The sequence below is a fragment of the Tenrec ecaudatus genome, chromosome X (assembly GCF_050624435.1).
Source record: "Tenrec ecaudatus isolate mTenEca1 chromosome X, mTenEca1.hap1, whole genome shotgun sequence".
NCBI classification, from domain to species: Eukaryota; Metazoa; Chordata; class Mammalia; order Afrosoricida; family Tenrecidae; genus Tenrec; species Tenrec ecaudatus.
The window spans coordinates 16143663-16165743 of NC_134548.1; the positions used below are offsets into that span (position 1 = coordinate 16143663).

Here is a 22081-nt window from a genome sequence, read left to right on the forward strand (position 1 = left end):
CTGCATGTCACACCTTATTTTCTCAGGAGTGGCAAGTCTTCCCTTTCTATGTTTAAGAGAAGCTCATCATCTGGTAATTTGCCACAAACTACTGGGACTCAAAATGTGAGCCTAATACAACAATAAAGTATGTTTTTTTTAAGCCAAAGATAGGTCAAACTACAACCATAGCTTTGGTACTAGACTCCTGAGAGTCTGCGGTGTGGGCGGGCAATGATGCTCCAATTAGCCACCTGGGAGTGCTCCCCAGGTGCCTGAGGGTGTGCTAAGCACTTTGTAGTTCTAACCCACTTACTTCTCACCACAAGCTGAGGAGGGAGGCAGTATGGCTGGCCCCATTTTGAAGAGGAGTAAGCAGAATTCAAGAGAGCTAAAGGTCACACAGCTGGTGGATCGTGGAGTTGAGTCTTAAGCGCTAGCAGGGTAACCACGGAAAGCATGTTCTCAACTACTTTATTATTATTTTGCCACAAAGAGGTTCTTTTACTTAATTGTATGGTTTAAATTCTGTAATAACACAAAATCGACTAATAGGTATCTTCTGCTATTAAAAATAATTGTGAAAATAATGATAAAATGAATGAACCAATAAAAACAAGCTTGTCTGTCACCCTGCCCAAGATACAACCTTGCACACAGTGGCTGATCCATCCACAGATGGCCACAGAAACAATGTTGTGCTGTTTGCCGTGAAGTCAATTCTGACACGGAGACCCCACGTGCTGAGTGCAACTGCTCTGGAGCCATTTCAAGGCTGTGACCTCCTGGAACCCAATTAGCAGGCACCTCTGGGTGAGCTGAACCCACCGACCTTTCGGCCAGTAGTCACATGATTAACCATGTTTGCCATCCCAAAGGAACTAATGTTCTATTGCCATCATCTATAAACCTATAATTTCCTCAAAAAGCTCTCAAGTCTTACCAGCAGTTTACCACTTCTAGTAATAACGATTACTGGATTCTAAAAGTTGACTCTTCCCGCCTCCAACTTTTTATCACTGTATTGTCACCTCATCTCTTTAACCTGACCCTTTTACTCATTTTTCTCCCTGTAATTTCCCTGAGGAAATGAACAAGGCTAATCTCCTTATTTCAGAAACTGAAAACTGGGAATCAGAGTGCATAAGTAACTTGCTAACATTGCACACAACTTTGGGGGACAGGGAACAGGGATCTGGAGTCTTTCAACAGGCATTCTTCCTGTGACAAGGGCCTGCTGCCACGGAGTTCACTTGGGTCCCCAAATGGAACAAGCTGCTTTGTTCTCCTCTAGCACTCTCTTGCACACACAGGCACACCCAAGGAAATTTCTAGTGTTCTGTCTTCCCACCCCTGGTTTGGGACCATGAGGAAGGCCTACCTGGCACTGTGGCTGGGCGTGCTGGTGGCCTAGCCAGGGGTATGAAGGTATGCCAGGAAATATTCTCATTGTTTGGGGCCCAATTCCCCGGGGCACAAAATCCCAAGAGTTTAGAGACTAAGCTGAAGCTGCATGTGGCTTTGGTGGTGATGAGGCAATGCAAACAGATGAGCTGAAAGAATCAGAGGAAATGCCCCTCTCTAGGTAGGAGAAACATGGGGTTTTCTACTTCTGAACACAGTCCATGAAACTCACAGGGGTGGTTCTACCATGTCTTGTCAGGTCACTATGAGTTGGCATGGACTCAATAGCAGTGAGTCTGTTTTTTTGGAAGACTTTCCATAAATGAGGACGAGCAAACTGCTATCCTCCTACAACACAGCAAAAGCAACCAGTGCTTAAATATGACCTCCCTTTCATTAATGATCTTTAATTAATCTATCAGTTCCCTACCCAGAAACCTCTTTTTGGAAAGGAAAAGCCCACAGGGAAGCTTAGCAAAGATCAGTCCTCTGATATCAAGGGTGTTCTTTCAGGCCTCCCGCCAGGGGCTCCCCATCCTCTTGCCCAGCATAGCACCAGTGGGTCCCTGTATCAAACTACAGGCTGGGCCACCACCAGAGACTCTTAGACCCAGGCATGCTAAGACTCCATGATTATAAAACAGATGGTCATGCGGTTTGTCCTCATGCCCCTACCAGTGTGGGCTTATCACCGGAACTCGAAATGGCAGCCTCTTTCACTAGGCAGGAGAAAGACTTGATGTACAGAGTTTTAATGGCATCACGAAAAGGAAAAATGCCTTGGCTTTCACTTAGCAGCGGGAAGAGCAGGCAATGGGATTGTTTGGGCCTTGTCATCATCATAAAAACCACCCTAGGAATCCTATGTTCATGCCTGATCCAAGTCCCAAGTAGATCTGAACCATCTAGCCTCACTGCTCAATAAGTCTGGCCCTGCTGGCCCACTTTTCTTGTTAAAGCTCCATCTAGGGAGACACTCTTAGCCATATAAGGTCACAAGAAGTGACTAGGAGAAAAATCCCTCTCAGCTTGTCACTTGAGAAACTACCAAGAAACATGGTATTCAAGATTTCCCTCAGGGAGATTTTCTCACTTTTGTTTTCACTGCCACAGGCTTTAGAAGGGATATCAGGTGCTTTGGGGCCCACAGCATGAGCCCCTCTCCTCTCCCATTGACAGTCCTTGTGTGAGGGAGGATCCAAAGACAACCCGAGCAATGCTCAGAACTCTCACCCTGCCTTTGAAACCTCAGCACACCCCAAATGAAGATTCCAACAAATAGTAAAAGGGAGTTCTGTAGTCAAAGGTAATCAGGTTTCCTTACCATTGGCCTAGGGAGAGCCAGCAATACACTAATAGGCCTGTCCATCTCTGAGGGGGGGAGCACAGCCAGAGTCCAAATGCATTTGACCCGAGAACTCATTTTCTCTTCTTGTCTCTTTAAGGGGCCCTGGTGGTACAGTGGTTAAGCGCTCGGCTGCTAACCGAAAAACTGGTGGCTCATATCCACCAGCCAATAACAGAGAGACAGATGTGTCAGTCTATTTCTGTAATACTACAGGTAGGTTCCACTCGGTCCTCTAGGGTCGCTATGAGTCAGAATCGAGGTCACAGTGGGGTTTGTTTGTGTCGTCTCCCCTCTCTCCATCCTTTCCTTGCTGAACATTTGCAGGGACATCTGGTTTCCAAGAGAGCATATCACACTTGTCCACCATCTCCTCATGAATACATGGGAATACACAAGTTCACCCTCTTCTGCCACAGGCTTCATACACATGAACATGGGCACACCAGGCCAAACTCAGGCCCAGTAAGAAGCAGTACCACCTCTGCCAGGGCACCAAGGCAGCCCTGAACTCGCTGCCAGTCCCCCTGGGCACCGGATGGCGAGAACACTCCTGTGTACTAGTAGCACGCCTTAGTGTTTCCAGTTATCAGGACTCCCTGACTGCCACATGGCACCTAAGGCTTCATGCCAGCAATTCCAGAGCAAACTCCAAGTGGGCTGTGCTCTATGCAAAGCTTTTGGAACTCCGAATAGCATTTTCCCATAGAAACCAAGTTATAAGTGATGATTAAGTACCCAGATGAACCCACTGTGTAGCTAAAACAGGCACATCTGGCAAGACTACCAACTAATAAAAACTGAAAAACAATGACAGGGAATAAGAAATATTTTTGTGCCCACATGGAAGAAGCACACCAGCCTGTGTGATCATGAGGTGTGGATAGGATCGGGTATCAGGCATCAAAGACCCAGAACAAAAAATCTTATCATTGTGAATGACGGGGAGTGCAGATTGGAGACCCAAGACCCCACCTGTAGGCAACTGGACATCCCCTTATGGAAGGGTCACAAGGAAGAGATAAGCCAGTCAGGGTGCAGTATAGCACCAATGAAACATACAGCTTTCCTCTAGTTCTTTAATGTTTCCTCCTCCCCGCTATCATGACCCCAATTCTCTATTATAAATCTGGCTAGATCAGAGCATGTACCCAGGTACAGATAAGAGCTGGAAACATAAGGAATCTAGGACAGATAAACCCCTCAGGACCAATATTGAGAGTAACCATACCAGGAGGGTAAGGGAGAGATGGGGGGAACCAAGCACCATGATCTACCTATAACCCCTTCCCAGGGAGATGGACAACAGAAAAGTGGATAAAGGGAGACTTCGGTCAGTATAAGACGTGAAAAATATAATAATTTATAAATTATCAAGGGTTCATGAGAGAGGGAGGGTGGGGAAGGGAGAGAGGGAAAAATGAGGAGCTGATACCAAGGGCTCAAGTAGAAAGAAAATGTCTTGAGAATGATGATGGCAACAAATGTGCTTGACACAATGGATTGACTGTGAAGAGTTGTACGAGCCTCCAATAAAATGATTTAAAAAAAGAAATATTTTTGTTTCTCAGAAAGATGTATGCTTTGTAGAAGGCAGCGGAGGCAAGAAGGGATTGCCTGTCTAAAATTGACACCTGACAAGGAAGTTGACAGTACTTTATCAACCTCACCTGCTGACCATTCTGAGCACTGTCAGTAATAAAATATTGCTCCCACCACCCCTCCTCCTTTGAAGAAAAAGTTCAACAGACGTAAAGAACTATTTAGGGGTACTTGAAGTGACTGAGGAGGAATCTTTTAGATTACCCACAAGAATTTTAGTGTATCCAAATTACTATCTATACCTAGAGTCATGCCTACAAGAAGCATTTTTCTTTAATGCTTATAACGATGATCCTGGTCAGTAGGCGCATAATCACCGATGGAACCAAGGGCCACGTGAGAAATTCTATGGGTCCAATGAGGAAATCTTAGAAGAGAAAGGAAATAAAAAAGTGTGTGTATAATACAAAAAGCAGTGGGTCTGAGATGGAATTACTTGAACTGTGAACATCAACTCAGAGGAGGAACCAAAAAGTTTCCCCCAGAGAAAACGAAAGGCAGTCAGGAGAGAGTTTCCTAGTAGAGCCACTAGGTGGCGCCACCATCACAAAACCATTTCATGGAACCGCCTCTGAGTGAACTTGGGTGGGAACCCAGCTGAGGTTTGGCAGGAGTCTAAATTAACAACTGTTCCATGGGACACACAGGACTCCAGTGTTAATGCCTTAGAGCAGGGGCACAGAGGTTGAAAGGAGATAAATAAAATAGAACAAAATGTCACTCTAAAAGCCAGTTTTGTTGAAAATACCCACATAAAGAAATATAGAAGACGGACAATAGCAACACCCCATCCGCAGAGCTTTACCCCACTGATTTAAACCCTACCACCATCTCCAGTCCCACCGCAGGCATGACTTATCAGATAAGAAAACAAACAAGGATAACATACCCTAACAATGGTTGGTTATGGCAATAAAACTTGTCAGAAATGCTGCCAAACATCAGTTACCTTAAATGGCCTCTTTGAGGGTCCATTCTCAAGCATTCAAACAAAACAAAAGCGCCCATTTGGGGGAATACCATATATGCCTACACAGATACATTCACACAGATGTATACCATATCGGATTTATATAACAACTTGTGATATGCAGATGGCTTACTGGCTGAAAGTAACGAGGACTAGGAGCACTCACTTATGAAGATCAAAGACCACAGTGTTCAGTCTGGATTACACCTCAAGGTAAAGACAACAACAATCTTCACAACTGGACCAATAAGCAACATCATAATAAATGGAGTACAGACTGATGTCGCCAAGGATTGCGTTTGATTTAATGCTCATGGAAGCTGCAGTCAACAAATACAATGATGTATTGCATGGGGCGGATCTGCTGCGCAAGTCCTCTTTAAAGAGTTATAGAGCAAAGATGTCACTTTGAGGACTAAGGTGCATCTGACCTGAGCTAGTGTATTTTTAATCACCTCATACCCATGTGAAAGCTGGGCAATGGATCGAGAAGCTCAGAGGAAAACTGATGCATTGGGATACTAGTGAAGAACCGGGGATCTCATCATGTACTGCCGGAAGAATGAACAAATCTGTCTTGAAGCACAACTGGGAAGCTCTTTAACAGGAAGGTGAGTGAGATGCCGGTATATGTCCTTTGGATGTGTTGTCAGGAGGGCCAGTCCCTGGAGATGGACCTCATGCTTGGGGAAGTAGAGAGTCAGGAAGAAAGAGGAAGACCCTCAGGGAAATAGACAATTATCCAGAGATAATTTGGTAACTTAAGAGAAATGTTTGATCAAAGTGTCACATTTTCATATTCCTAGTTAATTAAAATAGTTTTCATGTGTTTCTTCTAAAGCAAATTTGAAAGGGGGAACAAAAGGTCATATTTCTACAAATCTCCAGGTCCTACAAACCACTGGAAAGCCAGTGAAAAATCAAAGCTGTAGAAAGCTGTTTGCCATCCTTTGTTTACAACTCCATTTCAAACAAACAGCCCACAGTTCACACAAAAAGAAGAGATTTCCATTCTCACTGTGCATGTTCACACACACACACACACACACACACACACACACACACCTTCACCCATATTCTAACAAACCAGCACACAGATAGCTCTAAAATTTTATTTCAAGGAGCCAAGGAAATGCTAAAGAAATGAAAGTTCCAGGGGGGGGGTGTTAGATTCCCCCCCCCCCACTTTCAGGAGAGACAAGGGGGGGGGGGTCACTATAGGGTCTGGAAGAGCTAGGGTTAAAACTCCGAGGACAGGAAAGAGAAACATTAGGTAAAAACTCCTCAGACAGTGACAGGCAGCAGAATAGGGTGGAGAGCCCTTCGGTGGTGGGAACGTTAGGCCCACATTCATGTCAAAGGACATGTATGGTTCGCCCATCCACACGCAAAATTAATTCTGGAGACCTTCTGCACTGACTTTTAAAGCAACAGTGTGCCCCCAGGGACAGAGCAGCGACTGGTCCCTCTGTGAAAGAAAACTGTGGACCCAAAATTATCCGGAGGACTCAAACCACCAGTAACAAACTCCGAGCAGGGTTCTACAGTCGAAGTCCTATCCTCCTAGCTACTCAGGGAGCCCCACCCCATCCAAACTGGAATCTCACTAGAGGAAGCAAGATCTCGCCTCCTATCATCAGCTCTAGGTCAGCCACGAGTAAGAGGTGTACGCCCTTAGATCCTCTCATAGCAGTCTCTGGGAAGGGCAGTCAAAGGCAAATGCAGAACAAGCCTTAAATAAAGATGGTAAAAGCAGAGCGACTTAAAAAGATGGTTATTAGAAACATTTTCTATCAGGAAAGCATCACAATAATAACAATCATAGCAAAGAATAAGAAATGTGCAAAATACAATAGAGAACTTACCAAATACTAAATTCATGATAAACTGGAAATAGAAACAAGGACACATAAAGCCAACCAGAAACCCGCGCAGTGGCTTCACATTCTGAATGACAAAGAAGTAAGTAAGCGATATACCCTGAGCTGGCCATAAAAAGGATAGCATATCTGTAAGAGCTCCCAAAAATGTTTTTAAAAAAGGATATCATGTACAGTACTTTCTCAACATGTCCCAAAAGACATGAGAGACTGGAACTGCTTGCAGGCAGGGCTGGCTGGCTGGTGACCTACTGGTTTTGATGTCTCCCGGCACCAAGCACAGGGAAGGATAGACCTACAGTAGGCCCCCAGTGAACACGTGCGATTGAATGTTCACTGAGATCCACCCAAAAGGCAGACAGGAACATGGCCTACAATTCCAAGTGGCAGGAGAGGTTCAGAGAGAGGCAGAGCCGGACTTTGCCCACGTGGTCTGTTAAAGATACACATCTTGGGGGACAGAGCCCTACCCTCTAACCTGTTCCCTCCCTAGGCCTATGGGGTCTGGGCCACAGTTGGCCAGGAAACTCCTCTAGGGTGAAAACAAATCATTTCTTATCTCGTTTAAATAAAAGCGCAGCAGAGTCCATACCCACAAGCTAGCTGGAGGGGACTGATTTGTTCTCTGAATTTCAGTTTCATCGCCTTCTTCTCAAACGGAGTCGTTCACGTTCCTCCCTAAGTCACCTCTGCAGAAATGTGCAAAGGTTAAAGTTGAAAACTGAAACCAATAGGTCCCCAGATGAAATGTTTCCACTGGCTTGGCTTTTTCTCAAGGCTATGAATAGCTTCCTTCAAGCCCAGGGTCTCTCCTGACCTTATGCAGGTGCCTGGGGAGGGGGGACTCATCAACACTGTGAGGCCTGGAACCTCTTCACTGCTCCCACAAATGAAGCAGGCCCCCAGATGCGAAGCGCCCCTGACACAAGTGGTACAAGTTCTTCAGCTCCACCTGCTTCAAAGTCAAGATCTTAAAAAGTGGCGCCATTTCCAATTCATAATAGAAATAGGCTCCCATCATTTTTATGAAGCCAATGAGAAACCTTTATCAAATGATAAGGTCCAGATAAAGTAAACAGTTCTGTCATCTTTGCTTTAAAAGCAAAACAAAAGAAAACGCACACTTCTTTCTATTAAATTTTCAGACTCCAAGGCTGAATTACAAAGTGGACTCATATACTCTAAGAAAGCTTCTAACTGAGCCAATTAAAGCAGGCCGTTAATAAATTCTGAAGGCAAATTCCCTCCTGAACAGCCAAAAACCATAGTAAGAACCAAAAAAAAAAAAAAAACGGCTGAAGAATTTCTAGGGACAAAGCTTCACAGGGGCAGAGGAGCTGAGCAGACTCCAGAGTCATTTACAACGACTCACAAAACAGAACTTCGTTGGGTGAAAGTGTTTCTAAGTCACTAGTATCGCCCCATAGATTGAGTCTCTTATCCTTGGTTTGTTTTTCTGGCTTGGAAAAAAAGTGTTGTGTTTTTTTCCCATTGATTTTTGGTGGGGGGAAATGTTGCTTTTGAGCTCAGCACAATGAACCATTTATCTGGTGGGACAAGGCCCATCAATCTCCCCGCTGTTTATCATAAGGAGCGGTGGGAGGCTGCCAGTCTTGATTGGTGGGGGAGGGCTAAAGGCAGCTGAGCTGCAACTGGAAATGTCTATTGAGCCCAGGTGACACCGAGAGGGCATTGCAATGCCTGGGGCAGAATAAAGATCATGGATATATGCATTTCCTAGTTAAAGAAGGTCCCTGTGGGCGAAACACTGGCACGTTCGTGACACGCCACCCCTGAAAGAGTGGTGGTGAGCAAGCCTTGGGCCTAAGCCAGGGGCTTACAAAAGGTGTTAATCAGGAGGCTGCTCCTGGGGAGTCCATTTTGGGGTTCATGAAAAATTCTGTTAGGAAAATTCAAAGGCCAGGTTTTTACTGTACAGAGAGAATTCTGTGAAAAGTTCTATCCCAGGTCACCTTGACAATTACCTTCATATCTTACTGCAGTTCTGTTCCTTATCTTATTAAATTAACTCATTACCTTAATTCTTCTATTTACTTTACCAACATGGGGCTGAAGGCAGAGGTATGACTCTGGCCTCTGCAGGCCTCCGGAGCTAGGGAAACGGAGAAGATGCGCTGAGCTCTGGCAGACTGGCCCAGTGAGGACAGGTCTCAGCAGTGCGGAGCTCATAATCAGAATGCAAGAGGCTGCTTTCAGTGAAGGGGGGAGGCTTGAGGGCAAAGTGTGTTTAACTCGTAAAACGGGACAAACAAAAACCAGAAACCTCTGCATTGGAGGGGATGGGGTTTAAAAAGAAGGAAAGACCATCTATAGCTGTTAAGAAACGTGGGCCTCCAGCCAATGCTGCATCTGAATAATTCAAAAAAGGAAATGTAAACCAGGGCAGCTGGGGTGGGGGGGTGGGGTAGAAGAGAAGCCGGAAGGAAGAGAGACACAAAGCTCATGTCTAGAGCTCTGGGATCAATGGACAGTTCATTGGCCAAGTTCTTTTGCTGTCTAAATTGTGTGAAAGATGAGCTGTTCTTCCCCGTAGATGTATAAACTTGCCTGTTTTTCCCCCCACCCGTCTTTCTTTCTTTTTAATGAAACCCTTTGCTCCTGCTCTTGCTCTTGCTCAGCTCTGACTTTCACTGTAAGGAAGTTAGCAGCCGGTGGAGAGCGGGGTGCAGCTGCCCGCTGGCCGCCTGTGGGTGTGCCCAGCGTTGCTGGAAGGTGGGGGAGGGAGCATGGGAAAAACTGGGGGACACCTAGCCCTAGTGCGATCACAGTATAAAGTGGGATCCAGTCGTCTCTGCCTCCCTAGACTCTCTCTTGACATTTTAAATGATGAGGAAGGGTGGGGGAGAAGACAAAATTCTGGCAAGCTGATATTTTAAATTTTGCTTCCAAGTTTCAAACAAACAAACAATCCTTGGGAGAGTCTGATTGTTAGAGGGCTCCGGGTTAGATGGCTGTGTTTACAGCATCTAGCACAGACCCTCGTAAACTGAGGACGCAGGGGCTGTGTTAGGGAACAGGAAGTTAGAGAGAGCAAGGGCCTGGTACAGCCTGCTTAACTCAATGATCAGACACACAGTTCAGGCTTTCACCAGAGCATTCTGGGAGTGTAGCTTCCATCCAAACCATAAAAGCTAAAGCCCTAGAAAAACCACTGTGAAATTGAGCCATTGCCACAATAATGTACTCAGGTCCCTTTATTAGAGTTACCGTGTGTGTAACTCTTCATACGCTGACCCTTTACGCACGTGTGTGCGCAAAATCTTTTCCCCAGATCAAAAGGCCCCACTCCATTTCATTTCTCTGAGAGTCATTCTAAACTCAACATGGTTCACACACAAGTTTCTAGTCCTGTTTGTTTACCGAGAGGGGGCTCCTTCGCTTTTGCCATACCTCTCTTGTTGGTTCTTAAAATGGTCTCGGAAGACAGCAAAGCATTTGCACTGGCTATGTCGTGAATGGGCTTTTCTGGAGCTTTGCTGGTGAGAGGGTCTTTCTTCATCTCTTTCTTTATTTCCTGTTGAGGGAAGACAAAAGGAAAAGCAGGCTGTAGTGTGAAATTGTACACTTCTTTCACTATTTTATACTTCAACCTCCTGGATATGAACTACAGTGACCCCCAATTCAGTGTGCCATGCTCTTTTAGAAACACCAGTTCAGCTTTCCCCTTTGCCTGTATTAGCAATAAAACAGAAGTATGCCCAGTGTGATGATGCGCCCTGATGTGACTACAGCCATTGCCTGTGGCCACGACGAAAATGAATGATGCATAAGGCTACCCTACCACCTACCACACAGTCCCACACACCCGCCTCTCCTACTTTGTGAACAATGACAAGCTGACAAGCTACGGACAACCTGAGACAGCCTTTAAACGCCTTCGGGTTCCTATTCTTCTCAACAAAGGTTTAGAAAATTATAATCTCAAATTACCATTGTGCTCATAATCATACTGAAACAAAAAATGAAGGTGATTAAATTTATTTACAGTGTGCTTTTGAGGCCTCAACAAAGGGGACAAAACAAAGATAAAGACTATGATTCTAGACCAGAGTCGGCAAACTACAGCCTAGCAGCCACCTGCTTTTGTAAAGGTTTACATTTTTTATTTCTTGTGATTTGGGGGAAAGTTTACAGAGCAAATTAATTTTCCATTCGACGAGACACACACTTACGCATGCGCACGCACACACATATGTGTTGTTCATGATACTGATTGCAATCCCCACACTGAAACAGCACTCTTCCCACTTGCTCTCTGGGTTTCCCGTTTCCATTCAGCCCCCTTCCCTCTCCTGTAATAAGTTTTATTAGAACACAACAATGTTTATTTATTGCCTAGGCTTCAGCAAGAAGCCATGCTAGCACTGTGGGATAGCATTGTGGGCTGCTAACTGCACATTTGGCAGTTCAAACCGACCAGGTGTTCTGCAGGAGAAAGATGAGGCGGTCTCCTCTAGTAAAGACTCACTGTCCGGGAAGCTCTAAATAGGGTTGCTGAGTCAGAATGCCCTTGATGGCAGTAGGTTTGGTTGGGGTTTGGGCTATGCAACAACAGTAGAGTTCAGTAGTTGGGACAGAGACCAAAGCCTAAATTATTTACCATCTGGCCCTTCACTGGAAATGTTTACCAACCTCTGTTCTAGGAGAGCTCTTTAAGATCTTTGAGATCTCAGTTTTGAAACATGATGGCTGATACAAACATTTCAAATGACTTTCATAATATGAATGTCTTTCCAAAGCATTAATAGCTTTAAATGATAAGTCACAAACTGTATTTCCATCTACCAGAATTCTTCCTAAAGGAGCAGGGCGATTATGGGCCTGCCTGGACCCATGATATCACCCTGGCGTGGGAAAAAGGGAGACCTAAGGGGCTAGGCCCAAAGGGTGACTGAATGGCAGGAAGGGGAAGGGCTTACAGATAAGGACTGTTTTCATGAGAAAGATGCAGGGGCTAAGAAATTGGGAGGGACTCATTCTATGGGATGAAATGAAGATGACAAACTGGGTAGAGGGCCAAGATTTCATCTAGGCATAAGGCAGATGTGGAAAGAGAGCAACAAAGCTTGTCCAAACATAGGCAGCACCCACACTGCCCAGCAGCTTCCTACACACCAAGTGCTAGTTACTGTCTCCAATTCTCGGCTTGTTCGCTCTGATGAGAAAAGCCTTCCTCCCCGGGGCCCCACCGGAAACCAGCAACTGGGGCTGGCATTTTGCTAGGCTGAGGATTTCAGTTGGTATCTCAGAGACCTAACCTCAGCTATCAGATCAACCAGGGCACCTCAGTGCCCTCCACAAAGCTGTGTACATACATGTGTACATACATGGACACCCACCTCGGCAGTCCCAGCACCTGCTAGAACAGCAGTTGTTGGGGGTTCCTATAGCCTCAGTAGGCAGATGGCATGGGGGGGGGAGGAATCTGCAAACATTGCCCGCCTGAGCCGCATGATGGAAGCTCTCAGCGATGGCTGCCAACCTGCTATGGCCCTAAAAGTGAAGAAAATGAGCCATCAAGTGGGCCCAGTCCCCAACAGTGCTTCCTGAGGAAACATCAGTTGTTCTGACCTCACTTTCTATCAGAGTGTGGATATGGCTGAGCACACACAAATAGCCCACCTAGACCCAACACCGTGCGGGAACCCAGTATTTAACCTCACTGGGAAGCCATTGAATATGCTCTGGGCAACACTGCAAGAGTTCCCCCCTTCCCTGTAGAGGATTCAGGTTGGAATTCTAGGCAATGCACCTTCATGGGTCTGTCAATAAAGGCTTGAGTGCTTCTAGGAAAGCTGAAAATGTTTCAGTTAAGTGTCCAAACTGAGACAAGGAAGAAGAAAAGCCTGGCAACCTACTTCCCCAAAGTACGGATGGACTAATGAAAAGCCCTATGGATCACAATGATACAATCCACATCCAAGCATAGGGATGGCACAGGCCCAGGGGTCACCATATGTCAGGGGTGGCTCCGGCAGTGAACAACTCTACTGGTACACAGAGAGGGAAAAACACAGAGGGGATCCACTGGAGAATGAGTGCTACCCATGAGTTCCCAAGCAGCATCCTGGACAGTAGGCTAGGAAGGAACAGTCTGATCAAGAGCAAGAACTGAGTCAAGGAGGAGAGAAACCATTGCAGGGAGAGAAACAACTCGGGGTCTACAACTCCCTTCAAAGCTCATTTATATTCACTGGGCAGAGAATTCAAAGGATGAGAGAATTTCTAGAGGTGTTTCTTGGATGGCAGGAGGAAGGAGACTGCATTTAAAATATGACCTGCCATTTTAAATGTGACCTGATTTCCAAGAAACCAATCAGACACCGGACAAGGCCAAGAATTCTGCAGATTCTTTACACACACAAGTGCTTCAGACTCAATACGGCACAGCCTTTCCCAACCAACCCCCCAGCACCTTTTTTTCCAACCTGCCCCTTCTCCCGACTAGCCTGGCCTGACACCCCATCATCTACCCACTTACACAGGCTGGAAAACTCACCTTCACCCCAGTCCACATTTTCTCTTTCTTCAGTCTCTCTGTGTCTCCCCATTCCTCCTGTCCTGCCTTAAAAGCACGAATATCAGCTAACATTTGAGAGCTTTACTACCTGCCAAACTCCTGGCCAAAGCGCTTTTCCTACATTGAGACATTTAATCTATACAAGAGCCCAGCTGAGTCGGTACTATCATCCTCTCCACTTGACAGAGCAGACACCAAGACTGAGCTCACTGACACCTGCTTGAGGTTCAACAAGTAGCAGGCCCAGCACTGTAACCAGAGCAGGCTAGCTTCAGCGCTCCCATCATTGGCACTCTTCTCCATGTCCTGCCTGCATGTCAACACTGCCCTCCTAACCTCTCTCACGGCCTCTAGTCTCCCCTGGCACAGCGCAGCCTCACAGGGTGACAGGAAACACTTTTCTTAAGCAAATGTCTGATCTTAGCATGTCCCTACCGCAATCCTCCCAGTTGCTTCCAAAAGACTGCAGGACAAAGTCCTTAGTTCAAAAACTAAGATACAGAGCAAGCCACTGGTCCCTGTGTGGTTGGCTTTTGGCTAAAAATAGCCACCATGCACACTGACCCATGGCAGCAATTGCTGCGCAAATTCAAGTGGAGGAGGGTGCACCTCTTAGACAGCACCTTGAATGGGCAGGGCTCCTACGGGCAGGCTCAGCAAACCGGGAATCAGTCACACTGGCAATCATACCACCTTCCACTGGCGAAGGCTTCCATGAATTCAAGGACATTAGCAGACACTTGTTTTCACTTGCTCCACGAAATAACACTGCCAGGTAAGCAAAATTGATTTTGCCAGACACAGAATAGTGTGCCCAGGTCAGAGGGTATGGGACGAGTGTCCCAGGTCCAAAGCAGTCAGCCCCTTCCAGACAGAGCCCTCCAGTGATTCCCCACCTCCCAGAATGGGAACTCAGATCCACACTGCCCAGAGTGCCAGATTTTCCCTCCACACTAGGAGGATATAAAATGCACGGCTTTATCTAAAAGCCAAGGAGCCTCAGTGGCGGCTCGGTTAAGACACTAAGCTGATAACCAAAAGGGCAGTGGTTGGAAGCCACTAGCTGTTCAGCAGAAAAAAATGTGACAGCCTGCTTCAGTAAATATTTACAGCTTTGGAAACCCTCTGGGGCAGCACTACTCTGTCCTAAAGGATAGCTATAAGTCCGATTCAACTTCACGGTTATTTAAATCCATAAGCCTGAAAGTGCTGAGGCACAAATCCTTCAAATCTCATCATCCACATAAAAATGTAGGCTTGGCCTCCCACAGCTCTGAGGGACCTAGATTGCCTCCTGTCTCCATACAGCTGGCCAGCATCCCGGTACCTGGAGCTCTCCAAGGTTCTGATCCAGTTCAGCGGGACAAGACAGTTCCTGGGGCTGGGTTTCAATCTCAGTTCTCTGGCCTCCAGGACCCTCGCTTTACCCATTGATTAAGAGCCTGTGCTCTACTGCACTGGCTTGGTGGTAGAGGCCCTCAATGGGTCAGAACAGCGGACCAAAAGCCTTTAGACAATAAAGTTTGGAGGGATTCACACACACATGCATAAATCAGCAGAGATTTTACTCGCTTAAAGACAGGACAGGGCAGACAGATCTCCTTAGCAAGGAAGGGAAACCCAACCTCTCTTTACCTCCAATACAATACCTTAACTATGTGTCCAGTTGAAAAATCAATAAGTTATCAATGCTTCAATTACACCTGAGGTGCAACACAAAGACCACCTGCGAGAAGGGTGAAGAGACCACCTCACTGTTCCCATTTCCCCAGAGCATCAGACCAAACAACTTGAGATGGCTCATCCAGACCCAGAGGTCCCAAACCCCACCAATGCCATGCTAGCAAAATGTCTCCCTGACACATTTGGAAACCTGCAGACAGCAGCTTTACTGGGCAAGCGCAGAACTTCCACACCCGTGGGAGCTAAAATAGGCCCTTGGATTAGCTGAGCTGCCTGCAATGTGGCTGGTTGCTGAGTCAAATCAGCTACCTCTTTCTCCCTTCCCCCACTCTACCTCACTCACTACAGACTACATAGGTGCTGTGGGGGAGGGGAGACTGAATATTAGCTTCTTTAATTTAACTGGTCAATCTCTACCTAAAATGCTACATAATAAAATACCTACAAAGGTCTGGTTTGGGGAGCTGCTCCCTCCTCTCATTCTCCATACCTTGAGCCATCCATGATCCAGGTTAAGATGCAGACGTCATGGTCAATGGAGAGAACTATGCTGTAAGCAGAAAACCAGAACTAGTTCTGTCATCATCATTAATGAGGTGTGTGACCTTGTGGGCAAGGTAGCTAGGGCTCTAAGCAGTTCTTCTGTCACCTGGAAAAGAATTCTATGACAAACTGCCATGGCATCAACAACCAAAGAATTGGAGAGCAGTGTGAAATGTTAATGCTTTTTATTGTCATTGTTAAGTACCAAATGCTATTAAGAAAACTATGCAGAAAAAAAACAAGTTTAAAGAGAAAAAGAAAACTACACAGAACAACCCAGATGGATTGTGAAGTCATAATATTGAATGTGAGATGCCAAGCGCAGGAGGGTACATTGTGACTCCATCTATACAATTTTCAACAACAAGCAGGATGAGTCAATGGGGAGAGAGGAAGAAACAGCAGTTACCTTGGAAAGGTACTGACGGAGGAGGAGGATGAGGAAGGCTGCTGGGAGGAGTAGAATATTCTAGCATGTGCTCTGAACGCCGGGTCCACAGGTGTCAATGTATCTAGGAATTCAATAAACTCTTGTGCACCTTATTGCATGCGAGTTTCCATTAAAAAGAATAACACAGATAGTGATAAGAGTTGTAGGAGCCCCCGATAAAATGATTAAAAAAAAGAATAACATAGATGTGACACAGTGGAAGAAGACATCCAAAGTCTTTTAAATCTAAATGACCTAATACTTTGTTCTACAAGGTGAAAAACATCACAATCTAGTGTCTGTGTACTGTAATGCCCATTTTGGGAGTAGAAAGCTTGCTGGGATCAGCAACCAACCCCATCAAGTGGGTGAGATGAAGGACATCCTATGTAATCAACACACCCAGCAGGCAGATCGGCTCCCCCTACAGCAGCAGCAGCAGCAGCAGCAGCAGCAGCAGCAGCAGCAGCAGCAGCAGCAGCAGCAGCAGCAGCAGCAGCACCACCACCACCACCACCACCACCACCACCACCACCACCATCTCCTCCTCCTCTGAGGTCCTTGCTGTTGTTCTCGTACCCTGCAATAGCTCTTGCTCTCCTGCCAACAACAGTGCAGGCACAGGGAGCTGATTGCTCAGAGTAGAAGCAGGGTGGGGAACATAGCATTCATTTTCGTCCGTCACCCTCAAACCTGGGCCTATGAACTTCTGGAGGAAAGACTTCCTTTCGAGTCAGACAAGGCCCTGGAGACCAGAGCTATACTCCACATACACACTAGTTCATGGAAATCCTTTTTGCAAAACGACCACTAAAAACAAACCTTATCTCAAATCTACTGGCTGGAGAGAGTTGTGAATAGGTTTGGAAGCCCAGGCCCATGGCAGATCCTGCCCCATCCCTTGGCCAAAGCAGGTTCTCAGAACAGCTGCCCTGCCGAGACTGCTTTCCCAGCAGTTGGCTCCCTTCACAAAAGCTGAGCCAGGCTGGAAGTGTATAGAAAGGCACTGCAAGTATGGAGAAAGCAAAGCAAAGGGTGCTTCGGCCACCCCTGTTCGATTCTGTTTCATAACAAAATGCATGTCATCACTGTTTGCTGGTAAATTGATCCCATGTGTTTTCCAGGCTGTGACCTTGCAGAAGCAGAAGAGCACTTGATAAGGCAGGGGAACGGTCACACTGGGGTTTGCTACCCAGGCTCCATACACCTCAAAGATCCCCGGAAAACTACATTGCAATTGATGTTTTGCATTCTTAAATTTCTTAAATTTACAAAGCACGATGCCACTTTAACAAAGTCACGCACATACATACACAGATACACCTAAGCTAGCAGGGAGAAGGTGTGTTGTTGTCACTGTTGCTGCTCTAGAACAAAACATTTATTATTGTATTTTGGCATAAATCTTCAACTACATGTTTGCAGTATCATCTTTTTGCAGTATTATCTCCTCAGAATCACTGATCCCATGAGTCCTGGCTGGGAGTTCTGGACCTGCATTCATTTTCCCACCCATGAAAGCAGGGTGGGAATGAATGCTGGATATGCGGCAGTCACTGCTAGCTCCTGGACAGAGATGAGAACTGCTACCAAGGAGATAAGGTTGCGTCCTGATGGATGACAAAATTACCGCGGTGGCAGTTTGTGCCTTTTGCTTGCGTACGGCCTGCTAAACATCTAGATTGTTACCATCTGATCAAAAAGGTATCCATACAAACCATCTGTTTCAATATGCTTTATTGGGTACTTAATAAACATTTGCCAAATGAATGGCCACTTTAGTAGAGTGTTATGGGCAAGACAACAATGTAAAACTGAGCTAGCCCGAAGATGGGTCATCATGGAGGTCTGTATCCCACCTACAGGGACACAACTACACCATCACAATCTACCTCTCACCTCTCAGGCCACAGTTATTGCTAATGAGGTGCAGCAGGAAGAGGAAGACACAGTAAGAAAGCAATATTATTTTATTTATTAGACAGGAAATACTAAACATTCAAAATTAACTTACTCTAAAAGAATTATGCTTGAAATTCACTAGAAGAATACATGGGAAAATGTTTTTACATTCTCAATGTGGGAAGGATTATTTCACACTGACACTGAATGCAGAAGCTACAAAAGGATGAAGAATTACAGAAAACAATAAATACAACATAGCAACAATAATTATAATAATACTAAGCACCAAGAAAGAAAAGTGGCAAAGTGAGGAAATATTACTTGTTATATATACTTCTATGAAGTATTGACAAAATGATCAATATAACCCAACAACAACAAAAGCAAAGGGCAGTCCACTATAAAAAACTACAAATGACTCAAATATGTGGGAAGATGCTTAGTTTTTTAACATGCAAATTATAGTAGGATTTATCCAACATTGCACAATGCTCATGATCCAAGGACTCTGTATCCTTCCAGCTTTTTTTTTCATATCTAGAATTATAGCGAGGAAGGCCCTCTCAACAAGATGGCCTGACACAGTGGCTGCAACAATGGGTTCAAACATAACAATTGTGAGGATGGTGCCCGACTGGGCGGTGTTATAGTCTGTTGTACACATGGTTGCTATGTGTCAGAATTGGATCTACAGAGTCTAACAACAACAACAACAGAATTATACCACTGACTTACTATATTACCATGAAACTTTCTATTCCCATGAAGAGTACAGTCTCAGAATCCCACAGAGGCAGTTCTAGCCTGTCCCTGTAGGGTCACAATGAGTCAGAATTGACTAAATGACACTGACTTTTTTCTCATTAGAATATGAACGCTCTTAGAATACTGTCTGGCTTCACAGTGTGGAGCATAGTGCCTGGCACACAGCTGGTTGTGACTCAAATAATCAGGATGCACTACATAGGGCATGTCAAGTACAAAACTCTCTAGAAGACTATCCAGAAAGAGGACAACATACATAATTTGCTCTGTTACAATATCTTTTTTTATTTGTCAGATTAGAAACCATACAAAATAATATAATTTTGGCAAAAGTGTAAGAAAAGAGACTATTTCCTACTTTATAATGAGAGTATAAATTGATTTCTAAATTGGTGGGAAGCCAATTTATAAACCACAGTGGGAAGCAATTTGGCAGTTATCTCTCAAAAATGTAAATGCCTTTTAACTCAGTACTTCCATTTCCAGGAATTTAAACGACAAATATACTTGTAGGTACACAAAACGACATGCATACAATTAATCATTATGGCATTGATTAATTAGTGAAAGGCTGGAAGAACTTAACTGTGTGTTAGTAGAGAATTGGTTACTTGAATTATAAGAAATTTATCCTAGGGCACTTGCTCCAAGAACAAGGCTAGTCTGTAAGTACCAAAATGGGCAATCACCAAGTCATCTTGCTAAGAAAACAAGTCGAAGTGTGTCTGCCCATCAGTATAAACGTGTGTGCACGCCTCACTGCGCAGTGCAGAAGCCACACATAACCAACTGGTAACAGAAGCTGCCTCCAGGGAGGAGACCCAGGTGGCTGAGGGCCAGGGGAAGTACGCATTCTGATCATTTTATATGATATTACGTGCTTGTGTTAACTATTCAAATGTCAAATTAATTTTTAACTTACATAACTGAGACATGTCTACTCACTCCCAATTATAAGAGGATCAGCCATTTCTTTTTATAAGAACAAGGAAGAAGTTAACACTGCCCCAATTCATAGTTTGACTATATCGTTTCCACGGGTAGTTTGAAAAATTTCAATGCTACTAGTTACTTTTATACTAACATAGATACAGAGCTTAAAAGAAAGTTCTTCAGTATAAATAGTCCATTAAGGAAGGGAGATACGAAAGCTGACACCTGGCTAATCCTATCCCAGGCCAGTAATCGATTTTGCAATGATTATGAAAGAAAATTCAAAATTAATACTACGATCATTAATGGTATGACAACAAACCCAAACAAACAAACGAAATGCACATAAAGAAGTAATTAAATCTTTTTTTTAAATCTTATTTCTAGATGTCTCGAGGGTAGAACTCAGTTGACTTTGGTGGCCAGAGTGCCAGTGCCAGGAGCTAAGCAAATGGAGTGTCTTAAGGGGAGGGTAGGAGCCTTAGTGGTTATGTGGTTATGAGTTGGACTATGATCCACATGATTGGCAGTTTGAAACCACCAACAGCTTTGTGGGAGGAAAAACTTGGCTTTCTATTCCCATAAACAGTAAGTTTCGAAAATCCACAGGGGGTTGCTATGGAGTCAGCATTAACTCCATAGCCATGAAAGGAAGGTACTGTTTCTTGCACTAATTCATTCATATCTATATTCTCATTCTCTCTCTCTCTCTCTCTCTCTCTCTCTCTCTCTCTCTCTCTCTCTCTCTCTCTCTCTCTCTCTCTCTCTCTCTCTCTCTGTGTGTCTCCCCGTCACATTCTCTTATGGAATTTTTTTTCTTTCATGTTCCCTATAACATTATACCTATCTATGAAGCAGTACCCAGTAGCTTGCACTTGGAGGAAAAAAGAGGAAGTGGTATCCATGCCCCCCCCCCAAGTCATCAGTGTCATCATTTTTAAAAATATTTTATTAGGGGCTCATACAACTCTTATCACAATCCATACATATACATGCATCAATTGTATAAAGCACATCCGTACATTCTTTGCCCTAATCATTTTCAAAGCATCTGCTCTCCACTTAAGCCCTTTGCATCAGGTCCTCTTTTTTTCCCCTCCCTCCCTGCTGCCCCATCCCTCATGAGCCCTAAATAATTTATAGATCGTTATTTAGTCATATCTTGCCCTATCCGGAGTCTCCCTCCCCCCCCTTCCCTGCCGTCCGTCTCCCAGGGAGGAGGTCACATGTGGATCCCTGTAATCAGTTCCCCACTTCCAACCCACTCACCCTCCACTCTCCCAGCATTGCCCCTCACACCCCTGGTCCTGAAGGTATCATCCCTGGATTCCCTGTGCCTCCAGCTCCCATATGCACCAGTGTACAACCTCTGCCCTATCCAGTCCTGCAAGGTAGAATTCACATCATGGTAGTTGCGGGGAGGAAGCATCCAGGACCAGGGGGAAAGCTGTGTTCTTCATCGGTACTACCTCGCACCCTCATTGACCCATCTCCTCTCCTAAACCCCTCTGTGAGGGGATCTCTAGTGGCTGGCAAATGGGCTTTGGGTCTCCGCTCTGCACTTCCCCCTTTATTCACTATGGTATATATACATATATATATATATATATATTTTGCATGATGCCTTATACCTGGTCCCTTTGGTACCTCGTGATCGCACAGGCTGGTGTGCTTCTTCCATGTGGGCTTTATGGCCACTTGTTCACCTTCAAGCCTTTAAGACGCCAGACACTATCTCTTTTGATAGCCGGGCACCATCAGCTTTCTTCCCCACATTTGCTTATGCACTCGTTTGTCTTCGGCAATCATATCATGGAGGTGTGCAGCCAATGACATGATTTTTTTTTCTGTCATGCCTGATAACTGATCCCTTCGGGACCACGTGATCACACAGGCTGGTGTGTTCTTCCATGTGGGCTTTGTTGCTTCTGAGCTAGATGGCCACTTGTTTATCTTCAAGCCTTTAAGACCAAGACAGTATCTCTTTTGATAGCCGGGCACCATCAGCTTTCTTCACCACATTTACTTGTTCACCCGCTTTGGCTTCAGCAGTTGTGTAGGGAGGGTGAGCATCGTAGAGTGCCAATTTAATAAAAGAAAG

General features: G+C 45.1%; 1 protein-coding gene across 3 annotated transcripts in view; it reads right to left on the reverse strand.

Moving 5' to 3' along the window:
• The window catches only part of SH3KBP1 (SH3 domain containing kinase binding protein 1), a 424275-nt gene that overhangs the window by 246812 nt on the left and 155382 nt on the right, over window positions 1-22081 (reverse strand). For all 3 annotated transcript variants that reach the window (XM_075538783.1, XM_075538782.1, XM_075538784.1), the window contains one exon: window positions 10592-10715. In XM_075538783.1, coding sequence (XP_075394898.1) covers window positions 10592-10715 — 124 coding nt within the window. The remainder of the gene's footprint in view (window positions 1-10591; window positions 10716-22081) is intronic.